Source organism: Buteo buteo, chromosome 8 (genome assembly GCF_964188355.1).
Source record: "Buteo buteo chromosome 8, bButBut1.hap1.1, whole genome shotgun sequence".
Classification (NCBI taxonomy): domain Eukaryota; kingdom Metazoa; phylum Chordata; class Aves; order Accipitriformes; family Accipitridae; genus Buteo; species Buteo buteo.
In genome coordinates, this window is record NC_134178.1 from 40,440,659 (window position 1) to 40,458,435 (window position 17,777).

The 17,777-nt window shown below is 39.4% G+C and overlaps 1 protein-coding gene across 4 annotated transcripts in view; it reads right to left on the reverse strand.

Annotated features, from left to right (window-relative positions):
- Positions 1-152: 152 nt before the first annotated feature.
- Positions 153-17,777, reverse strand: part of F5 (coagulation factor V) — a 39,494-nt gene continuing 21,869 nt past the window's right edge. For all 4 annotated transcript variants that reach the window (XM_075034320.1, XM_075034321.1, XM_075034322.1 and 1 more), the window contains 13 exons: positions 14,444-16,382; positions 12,342-12,507; positions 10,942-11,178; positions 10,237-10,447; positions 9,044-9,223; positions 7,312-7,428; positions 6,786-6,857; positions 5,624-5,715; positions 4,102-4,257; positions 3,786-3,930; positions 3,480-3,628; positions 2,524-2,706; positions 153-1,738 (listed from right to left, as the gene is read on the reverse strand). In XM_075034320.1, coding sequence (XP_074890421.1) covers positions 1,550-1,738; positions 2,524-2,706; positions 3,480-3,628; positions 3,786-3,930; positions 4,102-4,257; positions 5,624-5,715; positions 6,786-6,857; positions 7,312-7,428; positions 9,044-9,223; positions 10,237-10,447; positions 10,942-11,178; positions 12,342-12,507; positions 14,444-16,382 — 3,836 coding nt within the window. In that variant the 3' untranslated portion in view covers positions 153-1,549. The remainder of the gene's footprint in view (positions 1,739-2,523; positions 2,707-3,479; positions 3,629-3,785; positions 3,931-4,101; positions 4,258-5,623; positions 5,716-6,785; positions 6,858-7,311; positions 7,429-9,043; positions 9,224-10,236; positions 10,448-10,941; positions 11,179-12,341; positions 12,508-14,443; positions 16,383-17,777) is intronic.

Sequence of the window (17,777 nt, forward strand, 5' to 3'; positions counted from 1 at the left end):
AAAACAACTTTTCATACAGTTTCACTATTTCTAGTTAATTCTAATTAGCACTGAAAATTCCCATCAAGCTGAAAATTTCACTTTCATGATGCAAAACTTCACTAATTATTGCCAAAGAGCTACTACTGTCAAGGCAAATATACAAAATAAAATGTAGTTTTTCATGCTACAATATTATCTTTATTTTCCAGTGAAAAATGACAACAGTTTGTGACATAGTAAAAAAGAAAATATTTGTTTAGTTTTTATACTTTTTTCACTCCTATTCTATACATTCATTTTGAAATGCACGGTCTGTGAGATACAAGAATTTAAAAACTACTGAAACAGCTTGGATAACACCACACAAGGTTCAAAGACAAACTACTTTGAAAAATCCACCCTGCTGAATGGTATCTAGTGTGATAAGTGAAGTTCTGCAATTAAACAATTTACAGAATAAAGGCCAAAAACACTACTGAAAACTTAGCTAAAACTCTGCTGGAATAATGAGTTCATGGACTGTGTATATATTTTCACTAGATGTAGTCATCCTGGGGGAAAAAAAAAAAAATAATCCATGTATGCTCTATGCACAAGAGTAGTTCCATTGGTGAAAACACTGTCAGAGCTAAATGGTAAAGAACGTGCAGATGTTTCTATTACACAGTTTCATCTAACCCTCCTCCATCAACACCAGTTTGTATTCTCAGTCAACAGCTACAGTTCTCAATGGCTTCCTGTTCGAGGGAGCTCCCCCTCCCCATGGTCTAAACGTTTGTATGGGACTGAGTGTCAGGAATTCTGGATTCTCACTTTGGTTCTACCATTGCCGTTCCACGACTTGCCAGGTTAAATCACTTCCCTTCTCATTTCTGGGAAAGAAAGATACTGCTGACTCCCCCTCCTCTTGCCAGGGCACCGAAGATGAATTATGTGAAATCCACAGCATTTCAGGTATGCTCGGTACATAAGAACCAAATGAATAATGCGAACCCACATTCTCTAAGAAGGGGTTACACATGCCTCAATGCTGGGATGCATTCTACCTTTGTCGCAGTGTAGATGAAAGACATGTGGGGGCGAGGCCACCCCTAACAATAATTTCTTACCAAGGCTTTGCTGGAATGCAGCACCACAGCTCCATATCTGCATTGGTTTTCCTTCTCAGCCCTATGTATGGAGAATATCCACCTGCTGTAGCTTTTTATTCCTCCTCTGTGCTACAGAAGCATTACGAAATGGAGATAATCAGGGCTGAGGATAAAGGCCAGAGTCTCCACCCCTAGGGATTTAGAACTTAACATTAAGTAAAAAGTAAGACAGAGTACTGGTTAGAATGAAGAAGTTATAATACAAATCAGAAGGGACTGCTATTTCTTCCCAGAGAAAAGAAGCTGTTTTCTAAAGTGTGTATTTGTAGGAATGAAACATCTGCCAGAGAAATCTCTCTCAATTCTTGCTGGCAAAACATTAAGGTCCTTTGAGGAAGCACACATCCAAACTACTAAGTATGATTTTTTTAAGGGTTTTAAAAAAATTGTTGTTCTGCATGACAATTGCTGAAAGGTTAAGTGCTCCCAGACTTGTCAGTCCTTTTCACAGCCAGACCCCCACCAAAATCACAGCCATAGAGTTCTGCCCGCAGGGCAATACCATGATACCATGTTCTTGGAACAATGCGGATAAACCTGGACAGGATGGGTGGGTTAAAGAAATGCTTGACGTGCCCATTGCTGTTTTCATTACCCAAGAAAACCTGCAAATACACAAACACACAATTAATTAAAAGGCAGCCCTTTACCCCTCCCCCCCCCCCCCCCCCCCCTTTTTTTATGGTTCCAAGCTGTTGCATTAGCCACCCAGGGTAGATGGACTGGCTCATTTCTGATTTTACATAAGACCACATCCAGTCTCTTCCTAAAATGCTGGGTCAAAGGTAGTTCAGGCCAGCAATACCTGAGTCTGAATGAATTAAACAGCCACTGTTTCCATCCACACCACAAAATTTGCCATTCTAATTCAGATGGACTGAAAAAACAAGCTTCCCTTATTTTACCTCTGCTAATAACCCTTGTTGTGTAAGGTGATATGGACAACAATATGAAGTACTGTATCCGCTCTGTGGATATCTGGAGCTCTCCAGCTCTGTTACAGCAAAACTGCTCACTAATATTAATTTCACTTATAAAATCAAGGCAGAAATAAAAAAGCTGCAAAGAGGCCCTGGCAAATCCATTGTTCATTCAAATTAAATGTCCTTGTCCATTCAAATTAAATGTCCTCCTTTACAAATAGCGTCAGCTCCTTTTATCACAATGGTGACTGCATTCTCTACAGATTTGGTGTTCTTTCCTTCTATTACTGTTAATTACTGTGACCTAAATCAGATGGATATTATGTTATCTGTAGTAACCCCAGCTCCCTAGCCTTTTAAAGTCCTCTGGGAATATCTCTTTGGCTGGGTATTCTGCCTTTGGACCTTGACTGTGCTCAGCATCTAAAACCAAGCAAGGATACAATTGTCTGAGCTGAGGATGATACCTTTGCCACTGAGCTTGAACCATCTGTATAGGATTTCCACTCTAAGCCTTGGTCGCTGTATAGGATAACATAGGTTTTCATAAAGTTTTCAGCAGATACGGACTTGACCCCCTGAGTAGCAATAGCAGTTATCTTCTTAATTGTGAGGAGATCAATTTGCAGCCACTGTTGGTTGTTGTTCAACTACAATTGATAAAAAGAGTTGTCTATTAGCAAACATGTCTATGTCTGTATTTGCTTAAGCGAAAAATCCTATTGAAAGACAGTTAAAACTGCATCAAAACTGGATGAAAGAAGTGCAGAAGAGCAAAGCTGAGGCAAAAGTCACAGGCGTTCTTGGTGGCCCATACAATTAACTTCTTTCTGCAGGTGGTGTATTTGGTGTCTTACAGTTTCCACATTAATTTCCAATACATAATGAAATGTAACACAGATTTTCCTCCACTGTTAAAACGTAATATATAATACTAATACCAAATGCTTATACAAAACAGTAGCTTCTAGTAAATCTCAAGGTGCTTCGTAAAGAAATGCAGCTCCATTTTGAAGACACAGAAGCTCACATACCTTGCTGAAGGTCATCCACCCCAGATCCATTAAGCTGCACTGCCTATAAGCCAACCCAGGAAGGGTTTCTTTAACCCCTTTGAGGCAAATATTCAAGTTATATTTATGTCCTGAAATTAAAAGAGCTATTTCTGCAGGGACATGCTGCAGGCTGTGCCCCAGAGGACACCATTCATCTCTCAATATATGATTTCATTGCCGTTGCCAGAAGTTCAACAAGTTTACTACTGGAAGAATGGGCTTCTTCCCAAAGGATGGCTAAAGAGCTGTGAAGTAACCCTATCATGCTAGGCACTGGACACAGTGTGCAGGAAGCGCATGAGCACACAGGCAGCACAAATTTATTAACTGTAGCTGTCTTGCTGTCGTTCCTGTTTTACACTTGTTACCTTGGCTCGCCAGGCATTTATCTTTCCTTTCTGATTGAGACGAGCGAGTGAAGGGTCCCATGTGTTAAACCAGGATGTCTTAACAGACGAGGCTGTTATTTGGGTATTCTTGATCTCTCCATTTTCCATTCCAAGTGGCAAAGAGCAACCTGTTAAGAGAAGCGCCATGTTATCTCCAGTTCATCCAAGTAGCTGCAGCCTAAGCAACAATGTTGGAATTGAGAACACCCATAATTTTAGCTTCATTTAATGTATTAGGTAAAAAAATTGCCATAAAGGAAGCACCAGCACACGACCCATTCTTACCATCTAATTCACAGCCCAGAAGTTCCATGCGAAGAGTAGGCCTGTTGTAGGCCTCGGTTGGGTAGACTCTGATGTACCTAGCAATAATAGGGGGATCAATGATGTTTTCTTTTACCCCATAGGCATCAGAATTACCTTCAAAAATCTATTGGAAAAAAAAAAAAAAGAAAAATATCCACATGTCATTAATTTAATACAAACACAAGCTTGGATACTGAAAACTTGCTCTGTTACAAAAGTAGTCTTTTTTTTATGCCATTAACACCATCCACTGTGATAGAGTGCTCTTGTTGCAACCCCTACAGCACATACGGACCTTTTGTGCTGGAGAGCTGTCTCCTTTGAAGGTGCTCCACTTCCGTTTGTCTTTGCTGTAAATGATAAAGAACTTCTGGATGTACAAGGACTTTAAAAACTGCTTGGCTCCCTGCGTCTGTATCCCAGTTAAAAGAACTTGTCTTTGAAAGTCCACCTAGGAACAGCAAACAGTGTTTATAAAGCCAATAATGCACAGTGAAATCCGTTTCATTCTTTTGCATCTACACAGTAGCTTTGAGCCCTGCACTTTAAAACCCACAACACTAACACTCTCAGGAGGAATACAAGCAGATGCCAGAGTCCAAATTAATGCTGTCTTTCTCATTTAGTTTGTGTATTTATTTGTGTGTGCATTTAATTTCTGAGGCCACTTTACAGTGTTCAGCACAGCACCACAAAGACATCTCAAAAGTATCTGTGTTTCCATGCTAGGCAGAACTCTGCTATCTTCATTCTACAGATAGGCAAAAGGAGTACAGAGAAATTCAAGGCTCACATTTTCATAAGCTGCCTCTAGTTTTGGATACCCAGGCTGAGAAAGGGATACGACATTCTGAAGTGCTGAAAAGCCACCATTTCTGCTGATATCAGATCTAAAAACTTAGCACGTAAAATCAAGTCAACATGATGTTCCTATCAGCAGTGAAGCTCATTCTTCAGGATATGCCCTCCACATCTCTCCATGCTTTACTGCAGTAGCCTCAGCTTCTCACCACCATGCCCCCTATCAAATTCTCTTCCCAACGTTATTTCCAGTTCCACATCAGATCCCCAATCTCCTCCCCCTAGTTCACCTCCACTAACTTGCTAGCATGTCAAATGTTAGCAAAACAAATTTAACAGCCACCTGTTGAACTTACACCGCAACACTAATTTGAGTCTGTCTTTTCTCCCAACTGCCAATTTTAATGAGATTTTTAAGAAATCAACTATCTACCCTAAATTTGGGTGCAAATTGGCTATCTGGTGCAAAATTGATTGGGGTGGAAGAAAAAGGTGAAAGAAGTGGGGTGACTGAATAATATAGTGCTTGAAGCCATAATTATAAGCTTAATTTCCCTGTGAAGCCACACTGTGCTATGTCAGTTTGGACATAGTTTTGTGTGTGTTTGTTTTGGATGCTTCTATCTGGAGCAATGTTTGAGAGTATTACACTTTAAATGACTACCCAACAAACATACATAAATATAAATAGGTACTGTTAGATAGATGGAGGAAAAAAGAAGTAATGGAAAGAATGAGTCCATTTGTCTAGAAAACAGTTACAGTCTAAATTGTGAGGGCAACTGTCCAGTCAGTGGGCCTCAATAACAGTAGAGACTGGGTTACTCCAGGGGAGGTGGACAGTTTATGGTATCACCAGTCAAGCTTGCTGCATCTTTTCAGTTTTTTGCCAGGAGACTTCTCAGCAAGAACAAGAGCAGCTTGACATTTTAAAACAAGTTGCAGGAAGATCACAACACAGGATTGTATGGCCATACCCAGACTCAATGATGGTCAAGCACATGTACCAACCATACCTGGATCCAAGGGTGTTCTTTTTCCATTGTAGTACTCCAAGCATTGTATGTTCCAGAATTGTTTAATCGGGCTAACTTAGGTTCCCAATAGTCTACACAGAAAACATGAATAAAGCAAGAATTTGAAGAGAATTGCTGAAAAAGAACAGAGGCTGTAACTAGCCACTGATGTTGAGTGCTTCAGTTATTTTCCAAACTCAACCAATAGACTCTAAAACCATAATCTAGGACAATTTGGACATGGTCAGCAACTGAAAGTCAGCTGTCACCCTGCAAAGTTTTACAGTTGGCAGAATGACTTTAAAAATAACAGCCTGTTACGTAATGTACTGTCTACTGATTTGGAACTAGGGTCTAGAGTTTGCTAAACAAGTTTTGGCCACCAGCGGGGTCAGACAAAATGTGCTCTACATTCATGGCAGAAAGCTTCCCTCTGCATAAGGAGGTTTCCATGTTAACAACTGATATGAAATATATATGCCAACACACCTTTCAAGCCTTCATAACACTGTGGTGGGAAATGAAGAAAGAAAATTAAATCCACATAAAAATCAGTTTTCCAAAATAAGTAATTTATTTGTTATTTCAAGGGAAAGGATGCGTGCTCCTGCATGTGCGTAACCTGTATACCTTGATTTGCCACTGTCCATGTAAAATTCTATCAATTTCTCTGTCAAATGATCCTACTTTTATACCAGGAGTAAACTTGATAAATTGAAGACTCTGTCATTGCTCTGGATGCAAGGTTCCCAAATCTTTCATAACAGATACACTTTGTCCATTCACATCTCATACCACATGCAAATCTCAAAAGCTTTTTCAACACTTGCTGTTGATCTTGAAGCAGGGTACCCAAAGGACAAAAAGATAAAGCTGGATTTGTTCCAGGTCAGCCAGCAGGCCATGGACAGAGGAATCCCAGACTCTCAGGCTTGTGATACTGACAGTAGACCCGTGACACTGTTAAAATACAGTAATAAGGGCTACCTAGTACAGCTCAGAGTCTCTGCTTGCATCACTGGAGAACTTTCTAACCTGCCAGTTGAATCATTGCTGAACTGATCTTGTATGATATATCAAGAGATGCCAAAAGGATATGGAACTGCAATACTTCGTTGGGATATTCAGGAGCATGCCTGGACCTTTTCAAGTATTAACTCACCTATATAATGTGAAGCGTCGATTTGTGAATCGAGTATAACTCCACTTGCTAGACCCATTGGAATCCTGCACTCTAAAGAGAGCAAAGTAAGTTTGTTGTTAAAGAAAAGCAGGGATATTCCAATATATATTCTGGTGGAATCTTCTAAGACAACATCGTTCCAAACAATTCTTAGTAATACTGTAACATCACCCCTCTCTCCCCAGAGAAGGCCAAGTTAATCTCTGCAATTTCTCTCAGCAGATTGATCCACTGGTCACTGTGAGGAAACCTCAAATTCAAAGCTAGTATGCTAAAGGAATAAAAGTAGTATGCTAAATAATTCAAAGCTATTATGCTAGAGGCTAAACATTTTTTCTTCTAGAATAAGTTTACAGTAACCACTTCACCCCCTCCTTGAAAGCCCAGAGAATCTGCTTTGGGTTTTTGCAGAACAATCTCCCAAATTTATTTTTAGTGATCCTGAAAGGGTGGAGATGACTTTACAGCTTGACACCCCCAGCCACAAAACACCTTAGTTCAGTACCTTTCTCTATAACCAAATAGGATGCCTGCATTCCTGCTTGCTGATATTCCGCCACTTCAGTGTCTAAAAGCCACCAGCCAGGTCTCTGTGGTTTCATTTCAATTGTTCTAAATGAGCCTTGGAAAAAAACAGAGAAGTGTATCAGCAACATTAGCATTATAAGGTTGATGTTAGTGAGGCTGCATGTTAAACCAAAGATCATCCTATCAGAAAAATTAAATAACCTGCTACACATTACAGAGAGCAATACTACCACCATCTCAATTGTTTTTTTCTTAGCAAGTGTCAGCTGGACACCAAGATTGGAATTAAGTGACCAGGTCAAAACCTAACCTTTGCTCCTGATGCAAAGTATAAAACCTTGGATGCCTGTTTGTAACAGCAGATATCTGCACATTAAGTACAGTGCTGAGCCATCTAATGAACAATGCTATTAAGTTTATTACATAATGTAGGGATGTTAATTCTGTGGTGCTGATGATTACCCCCACTGCCCCAGGGTGTTGTTCAAGTAATGTAAAGAATGGATGTAAAGAAGCCAAAAGTAGATGTAGGAGAATCAGATGTATGGACTCTCCCCTCACTTTCTGCCTGCCCCAGGAGGGCCAAGAATTGAGCAGGAAGCAGATATGGTTTAGGCTATTTGCTGCACTTTTTGCTGCACTTCATTGCTTTTCTTATATTCCTAGTTAGTGCAGAAATGATAATTCTGGTTCCCATTTAAACAAAAACATACATAGATATCAGAGAAAAACATCACCTTAAAAAGCTTAAATAGTGATTAAACCACCTAATGTTCACTAAAACTCATACTATTCCAAGCCAATCCCATTATTTTCATCTCCTGGTTTCCTGCTTTTTTGTGTGTTGGTGGTTGTTGGTTGTTTTTTGTTTTTTTTTTGAACACTTGTAGCTGGCAATACAGTCTTCATAAGTCCTGTTATTGCACACACACACTGCTGACAGTGATGGGCAAAGGAGCATATCCTGTGGCCTAATGAATGCTTTTAGCCTATTTCCTTTCTTCCTGGACATAAGAATTCTCCTAGGCTCACATTTGTTCTTTCTCTTCTGTATCACACTCATCTTGACATTATATTCAACCAGATAGCAATAGCCTTTCCCAGCAAACATCAGTGAGTGGTATTGAAGCCTGGGGACACATGAAGAGGATGGCTGCGCTATTATACGTTTGTCACTTGACGAGGAATTGGTGGCTGACACTATCCTACTGACTTCCTTTTTCCAATACTGACCTTTACTGCTGAGCACCTTCCAAAGACAAGCCCAGCACTATGACCTACTTTGCAGATAGGAAGAGAGAGATGCAATAAAGGAGAGAAACCTACACATGCTCACATATTTGGTGAGTGGCAAGGAGCGTGCAAAACAGAAGGTAGTGCTCCAGATCGTACTGCTAGTCATTTTCCATATATACCCATTCTCGTCTGAGAGGAAGACATTTGTTCAAGCACTTAAGTTTCGTCTGTAACTTTACTCATATTTCCAGTTTTAAAGGACAGCAACGTTATCTTTATTTCACCCCTCCCACAGTGTTAAGTGAGGTGCAAAGGGATGATTTCCTTCTGACCATCATAGGCAAATGAACTGTTAGTGCTCTCAAACTCTTTCTTATTGTGCCCAAAGCCAACTTCTGTTCACCTTTACATTGGTATGATGATGACAGACTGCAACAATCACCCCTTAGAACTTACTCTACTTTTATACTTACCTGGAAGGAGTGTGTAGGTACCAAGCTGATGGTTTGGCTCTCCTTGTTCTATGAAGGTCTGTCCATGAAAATGAACAACGTTAATGTCTTTTGGCCCACCCATATTCAGCAAATGCCATCGGACCAGTTCACCTTCATACATCCTCAAGCCTTGCAAATTGTAGGTAATCCCATTAATGGCTGAAAAAAAATATACTGTTAGTAAGGAAAACCGCTCACAAAACAGGTCTCAAAGTGCTAGAATGTAGTTATTAAAATCAGTAAAATATTTAATGAAGTAATGCATCTGGGAAAACCACCACTTTTTCCAGTTCGAAGTGCTACACACTTTATAGTCTATGTACATCAATTCAGGAAATCCAGGGACCTCACAAGAGGATTTAAGCACAGTTTGCTTGCAACATGTGGCAGCCAGGAGAGCAAGAAGGTGTAAGAGAATAAATGTCTGATGGGAACACCAGGCCTAAAAGAAAGGACAGCTACCCAAAACACATTCTGCAGCTTACATTTCCACAGCCATACAGTCACAACTGACATCTTTAATAACTGATTTTATAGACCACATTTTCAAAAGGCAGATTCCATTTCTCAACATGCCTTTTTAAAACATGATTACTTACAGCACACAAGCATCAGATTTTCAAGGACAGAAACATAGTTTTGTTACTGACCATTATTTCAAAGAGAAAAGGGTTACCTTTGAACAGTCAGCCAGTTACTTATCTCTATGTGAATAAAATCTCTGTATCCACAGAGAGGTATATGAAGGGCTGTCCTACAGCTGCTTTGAATTTCTCAGTAAAACTAGTTAATTTGTCAAATTATTATTGTATTTTTACATTTCTTGCAAAAAGTTTTCAAGGTGTTAGCTTTTTACTGAAAAGAGGGTTTTTTGGTTTTCTTTCTTTTTAAATATGGGGGTTAGATGTATGCGAGTGTGAGAAAGAAGTTTTCTGTTGAAAGTTTCAGTCTAATATGTCCTTTCTTCATTTTAATAACAAATTTCCAGTCAATGCTAATCTTTACATATAAAACTATGACTATTATGAGTACAATGGAGAACAAAAAAACCGTTCGCATAATCAACGTGTGGGATTTATCCATGTTCAAAGGCACTGTGAGCTGAGATACCTCCCCCAACACCTTTTCCTCCGCCCCAATAAACTGAATACTTAGCAAAATGAAATAAGTACCATAGAATTTGTTGCACTGCTGCGTTTCTTGGGTCTTCTCAGTACAAGGCCTTCCAGAACGTTTGTCAAAGTACCAGCTTTTTTCTTCATCAAAGACCATAAAAAGCAAGAAAAAGTCACGGGTCGATGTTGTGCTATTGTTTGACTTTCTGAAGGTTCCTTTTTGACAGATCAGTATTGGTCCAATCAAACCAGAGTGAATATCTTTCTCCTAGAAGGTAATAAACTCACATTAGATGTAAGAGTGTATTTCCCAAAAGATGTCAAAAAACCATAGCATTCTGTGGAAATGCATCAGGCCCTAAAAATTTAAAGCAGAGGCCAGCATCGCTGTTGCCTTGTATCTTTACTTTCCCTTGCTCAGTCTACCAGAGTGTTCTCCAATTTGAATTCTTCAACAGCTAATATCCTCTTTTAACTGAGTGTAAGAGATTAAATGTCAGATGGGAACATCGGGCCCAAAAGAAAGGACAGGTATCCAAAACATGTTTGGCAGCTTACATTTCTACAGCCATACAAAAACCATCATTTGGAGATACTCAAAACCCGACCGGACATAGTCTTGGACAACCTACTCTACCTGACCCCGCTTGAGTTGTGGGGGGTGCACTAGATGATCTCTAGTAATCCCCTTCCAACGTAAATGTTTCTGTGATTCTGTGATCAATCCCAGCAACACTACCACTTCTATTTTGATTTCCTTACCAGATTTAAATCGGAGTAGTAGATCCAGGACCGACAAGCTGCTCCTGACTGCACAGGTCCCGATCGCCTGTTTGCATACCATACATATATATAGCTGTTATTTGGCTGAACTTTATCATCTTCCTTAAACCAAGCAGGAGATTCATCATCATAAATGCTTCCCTCAGAGGACTTTTCATAGAAGAGTCCATGAGCATGGAGGGAAAATGGTCTGGATGCCAAATTCTTAAAATGAACCTAGAAAAAAAAGAAAAAAAAAAGAAATAGATTCTGTTTGGCAAATTCAGGCCTAAACTGAAGTCTCACACAATACATTCCTATGACCTCAAACCAGGGTCAAGATTTGTATAATAATTACATGCTATGTTGTGCACAGCAAAGCTGGCAGGCAGGATAGCTTTTGACATCTCCATTGTCTTCCACTGAGTCTAGGTTCCTAGGACTTTTACTGCTGCCCTTCACACCCAGATATGCTTAGTTACAGCAAGCAGGGAGACAGGGAGTTTCTACCTCTTATGCTTTGCTGCACAGTTGCACTAAAGAAGGGCACAAAACAGTAATACTAGACCTGTGTATGTATCACTCTCACTGAAAGCAGTGCTTCTCACTTGTCCCAGAGAAGCATGAGGATAGCGAGATTACATATTTACCTCTCCTTAGAGAATGACGCTCCCAAGCTAAAATAGCCTCTTTCTTCTCTTACTCGTTTTTAAATGTAGCTTAATGTGTTCCTGTTGCACACTACTCCTACTGAAATAAGCAGAAAGCAGTAAGATCTACGCTCCACCTCTAAGTCCACCCCTGTGTGTTGGAAGACTGGATGAAGAAGCATGAGAGAAGGGAAAGTCTACAGCAACGTGCTTCCTAATGCAAATATACTACTGTATCACCAGGGATTCAGTTTCTCTCCATCCTTGTTGTTTGTATTATAACTAACCAAGCCATTTACAGGAAAAGTTTTCAGAGGAAAATACACCTTTTGGACAAATATATATATTCATCTTGAATACGAATTTACTAATTTCTTTTTAAAAAAATTAAGAAACTCCCTTTACATATAAAAAGTAATATTTTCAGTGCAATCTGGGTTTTAAAAACTTACTATTTTTAATGTTAAAATTAAATCTCATTTTACATTAGACTGATAAGCCAGTATTTAATGTTGGGAAACATAAGAAAGAAAAGCAGAAGTGAATTTACTGTGGATAGGAGAGAAAAAGGATGTGTTTCAAAGAAACACTTTACTGTGCTTGTGTGTCCACACTGCAGTTTCTAGCTTTGAAAACTGTTTCCCCATCATGATCTTTTAAAAGTCTGTGGTATTTTTAGACCCATTCTACATCACACTAAGATTGCCACAAGAATCTTATCCTGCACACATATTCAAAACATTGACCTACTAGGATAACATCATCCACTTCAGCCCGGATAACTGGCCCCAGGATGCCAAGGTGTTCTTTATATTCATCTTCATCCTGAAGAGTTGTAAAGGTACTGTCTGTATAGCTTTGGAAAATCACCTTATATGTGCTGCCATCTTTACAGGTTTTGTCATTCATCATTGTACTGAAAGGAAACACCCAATTAAAAACGTACACAGTGAATCAGAAATAATAGCTTTGATGAAATCTGAGAACTCATACAGCAGGAACATTTTAGAATATAAAAAATAAACACAGAAATACGTGTCAGATGATTCTGAAAATCATGACTTGCAATGTTTAAGCAATTCTAGTTCTAGAGTTGTATAAGAGATCCTTCAAAGATTTGGTCAGGTATCACTGAAAAACTCCAACTAGTCTCTGAAAACCTACCTGAGCTCTGTTTTCCTTTTTTACCATTAGCCTTAAAAATCTGAATTGGAGCTTAGCTCAGAGTGTAGTGAGCCCACCACCTACGCCCTACTGTCTCACAGATGTACCTTCTCTGGAAAGCTAACAGAAACACATTTTACATTTGACTATATCTGCATTTTGCAACACAGAGCTGGTAAGAAAAAAAAGCAAACACATTTTAGGCATTCAAACCATTCTTCAGATCTTAAATAGAAGCACCAAAATGCTATTATTCTGATAAAACATAGTATTATTCCCTATAAACTTTGCCTCATTTCCAATTCTGCAAAAAATAGAAACTTAACCAAAGTCATCTAGTAGGAAGAAACGCTGGTTTTCAGCTCTTCAACACACTGAGACAGTATGTGCCGTGGGCTCTGTTAATTTCACTGGAACTATGCACCTCGCACCAGCTGAGGATGAACCTCACTGGGGAGATCTATACAGAGCTCTGAGCATAAGGATTTCTTTATTTTGCAAGTGCAGAAAGAAACCGCCTGTGGTTTCTGCCATTTTTGCAAGTACCATGTATACAGACTGAGATAAGGCAGGAATAAGCCTGGAGAATACTGAAAAAGTAGGGGGAAAAATATCAATCAAATAAAACGGAAATTCAATTTCAGAAATAATATATGTTTGGAGCTGAATTTTGTACAGTGAAAATCTTCTTGCTTCTTTTTTTGCTGCTTTGGATAAAAACTTGAAGTTGTGGCAGTTTTGGTCTTGTTCATTGCAAGAGCCACAAAGTTCAGCTTTTTGGTGAAAAGTAACTAGGAATTCTACACATTGTAGGGTAGGCACTGATCCTAATTTGTATGAATGAACATAATGAATTTTTAGTACAGTTTCTCTCAAGTCACATATACTCTTCACTGTGGCATAGTGGCCAGTCTTCCCTGTCAAAATGTAAGAAAACCCCTCAACATTAGGGTTTGTGATCCAGTCACCTTCTGATTTTTCTAAACAGTAGGAACAAAAATGCAGTAATTCATGCAGCTTTATTTTTAGTTTAAGGTAGTCACCAGTGTGGTTAATGACTTTGCATCTTTCATATATTTTTCAGTACCACAGCCTTGTGAAGCTGGAAAGTGCTATTATCCCATTTTACAACAGACAACTGAGACACCAGAACCACTTCTTGCTAGTGCTAGAAACTGTGATTTCATCCTGCCTATAAGCACATCCTGTCTATATTAGATCAGTCAGTCCATTAAATGCCTTGAAAGACTTTGTACAAGGAGGTCTCTATCCTATCTCTACTACAGAATCCAAGAACTCAAAGAGGAAGTAAAAGAGGTCATTCAAGTATAACAAAACTAACTGGAAGTTTCCCTCTTGACCTCTTACAGTGAGTTTTTCAACTTCTGTTTTAAAGAATGTTTCTAGTGAGTCTACAAAAGGGGGTTAAGAGAAAAAAAAAAAAAAAGAGTTCTTAGTTGTGTTGTTCTTGATTATAGTAATCTCTCTCAATGACTTTCTAGGGGGGCCCCGGCCTCCCATGGAAAATTCCTAGCCTCCCATGGAAAATTCTTAGGGTTCTACAACTGAAATGTTGGAAATCACATTGCACATTACAGATGCTCTTAAATTTATCAGCATGTGAATCAACATTCTTCTAATATATATCAGGATGACGTGCAAAATGAAAGCAAATGATTTAGCCAAACCTTTTTTTATATCCTGCATAGTTCCAGCAGACCTCTTTAGCTGCAATATAGTATCTCCTCTCATTCCCTTTGCTATGCAGGTAATGTTCAGCAATGTTTTCTGGGTTGCGTTGTTCATTGATATTCACTTTGGGGTCTGTCATGTATGGGTCATCAAAGGTCACATAGTGGTATTCATATTCACCACCTGATGTTTCCTCACCGTAAGATCCTTCCACAACATATTCATAGTCTCCATTTTCTTGGGGAAGTCCAATCGTGATTGATGGCTTAAGCTGCCGTGGGGTGAGCGTGTAATTTAGCGACTCTCCATGCTTGGCTCTACTCAGATCAACTGTACGGTTGGCCTCAGTGGGTGCCCCTGTAGTGTTAGTGCAGCATGGCAGTGTCGTGTGGTTGGTCTCACCTGGAAACAATGTACGGCCAAACCCTGCCATAGAACTGGTGATTTTTTGGGGCTTTTTAGTCCTTGGGCTTAGCAAGTGAGTCATTTTTGGATATTCCTTTTTCTTCCTTCGGATCTTGATGAAGGTTCCAGATGTACTCAAAGTATCATTCTTGTTCCTCCCCCTTCCTTTCAGAGTTGGGTGCATGTGGCTCCCTTTCTGGTTTTCTCCCATTAGATGTGAGAACCCTTGATACTTCTTCATAGGCTTCTTATTTATGAATGCTGTACCATTTCTGCTATGATGATTTAACTTACTACTAACAGATTTATCTAAATTTGCCTCTAATCCCAGAGTCCCCTTTGCAGACACCAAATTCCATTCCTCATTTGTCATTTTCGATGAATATTTCCCAGCCCTGGGCAATGATGCTTCTAGTAAGTTCTTCACTAGCGCTGGGCTGGAATTAGGGCTTATATTGCCTAATGTATGATCTGAAGAAAAAGCGTCTGCTTGTTTATCTTCGGATAGCTTGGGTTCAGAGAGGCTGGATGCATTAGACCCATCTTCTACAATGAGGTCCAAAGCAAGTGTCAAGTTAACTGTGTGCATGGCATTTTCCATCATGGTTTCCTCCTCTTCCAGTTCGTCATCATCATCATCTGGACGCTGGCCAGTTCCCACCATGTCTATATCGGTTGCGTTCTCTGCATGATGCACAGAATAAGGTGCACTTGTCTTGTCAGAAAATGAGACATTTTTATTTCGTACATGATTTAGAAGGGCACTCATCTTTTGGATGGAGTAAAACTTAATGGCCAGTGAGTTTCGCCTTTTCCTTCTACTGTTAATGCTATAATTTGCTCTTCCTGTGCTTTCCTCCTGATGCTTTCCTGAAAAAAATTTACTGTCCTTTCCACCAGTCGGAAGCTCTTCTGCAATATTCATTTGGCCTTCCCCATTGGTTAGCAAGTGTGCACCTGCAGACATGTTACCATGATCTATTTCATAATTGCTTTGGCTTCTATTCTCAAATAACAAGTCAGCCTTTCCATCACTTATGCTAGCTAAAAATAAGTCCTCTTCTGCTATGACTGACGTGTGATTTGACTGGAATGTTTCAGCCTCAACCGGGGGAAGAGGAGTGATATGAGTTTCTAAGAACTTAGAGGTGTTTGTGGATTCAGTACTATTTATAGCTGTCAGACCTGAGCCAGCTGCCACCTCAGAACCCATGGCATCAGTGCCTTCATACTGTTCCCAGGCCAGTGCTGTAAGGTTTTGTTTTTCTTCATCGCCTGTTGCATTCCTTGAGCTTCGGATGGAGTAAAAAGAAGCCAGGTAATCCTGATAATCCGAATCCTCCTTATCTACTTCTTCTTCTTGCACATCTTCAACTGAGGTGGAAACAGCCTTTTTATCAGTCTTGGTGTAACTGAAATCCACCACATCAAATGCGTAATCTTCCTCATAGTCACATCTGGCATCTCTGAATCTCAGCCTCATGCCGTAACTCATCTCTGGGGTACCCCAGGATGCTAAAAGCCAAGTACCTGCAATTGACATAGAAGTGTTTTTCTAATATGCAGTAGTTACAAGAGTGGACATTGCCTACCAGGGCAAGTTGCTGGGTTTGTTTCTACAGCACCTGCTAGAGCAGAGTGCTAATCCTCATCTGGGATTTCCATGAGCTCTCATTGCAATGAAAAATAATTAATAAATGTAAACAAATAATAGCACATATAAATAAATACATCTAAGAGCTGGAGCTCTTCTCCACAGATTAAGCTGTACCTAGGACCTCAGTCCAAACATAACCCATGAAAGAGATAGATATGAAAAAGAAAGAAAGAAACAAACAATATAAAGGAACCTACGTTTAGGTCTGGATCTAAGATCAGGATCTTTTGAGATAAAGTTTTAATTTTCTCCTGTCCTTAGTGTTGTATGCATTGCCACACAGATGGAGCATGTTCTGAGGCAATGTTGACAAACATCTGACAAACATAGTATTTTAAAAGCTTTTGAATGCATAAAGGATGATCTTTAAAAGAATAAAGTAATTTGAATTTCCAATCTGGACACAAAACATTAAGCTGCCAATCTAAGGCATCTTAGATTAACTTAAAGGTTTTAATAATTCCTCCAAAACCTAGTCAGAAGATAAGCTCTCCATTTGAAACTAGGATCTGCAGAGAACAAAATACAATCTGCTTCCCTACACAGCATCAGCATCAAATCAAGTTCTTTGCTTGTCACAGCTTGCTTTTGGAACCAGCAGAAATTACAAAATAGACAGAATTAACAGAGCTTGAGAAAACCAGCCCTTTTTATTAAAAAGGTCCCACACAATTTTTCTGTATTTATCAGAGTTTGAAGTGACCTGCATAGCTTTCCTTATTTCTAACAGCAGCAAATTTACAAAAGAAAACATGCCCTAGATGGGAAGAACAGATCCCATACCAAAAATCAAGCAAAAGTACAACTTCATTACTGGGGAGGTTTCCATAAAGTCTGATCGAGTTTAATGATTCCCTAGTCTTGAACAATAAAAAACACTTAACGTACAATATGTTTTTAACTGACAAGGTCTTGATGCTGTGCGATCACTGAAAACAAGCTTTGAGGACATGAAGAATTTGTTATTTAAATAGGTAAAAATACAAAAAATCTGGTATTTTAAATAGGGTAAGGATACCTAAACCTTGTGGGATTTTAGGATGATCACTTAACACTCACAGCCTTCAATGAGGAAGAATTTCTGTCCTTTTGCAGGTAATTCTGTAAGTGTGGAGTACATGGGTTCTAGCATCACCTTTTCAAGATATGGTATTAATCCTCGTTAGACACTAAGATGTATACCGATGGACTAGTGATCTGATTCAGTCAGGCAGACTTTACTGCTGCTAAATGACTAAAAGCCTAAGGTGAGGTGTAGCCACTTTGTC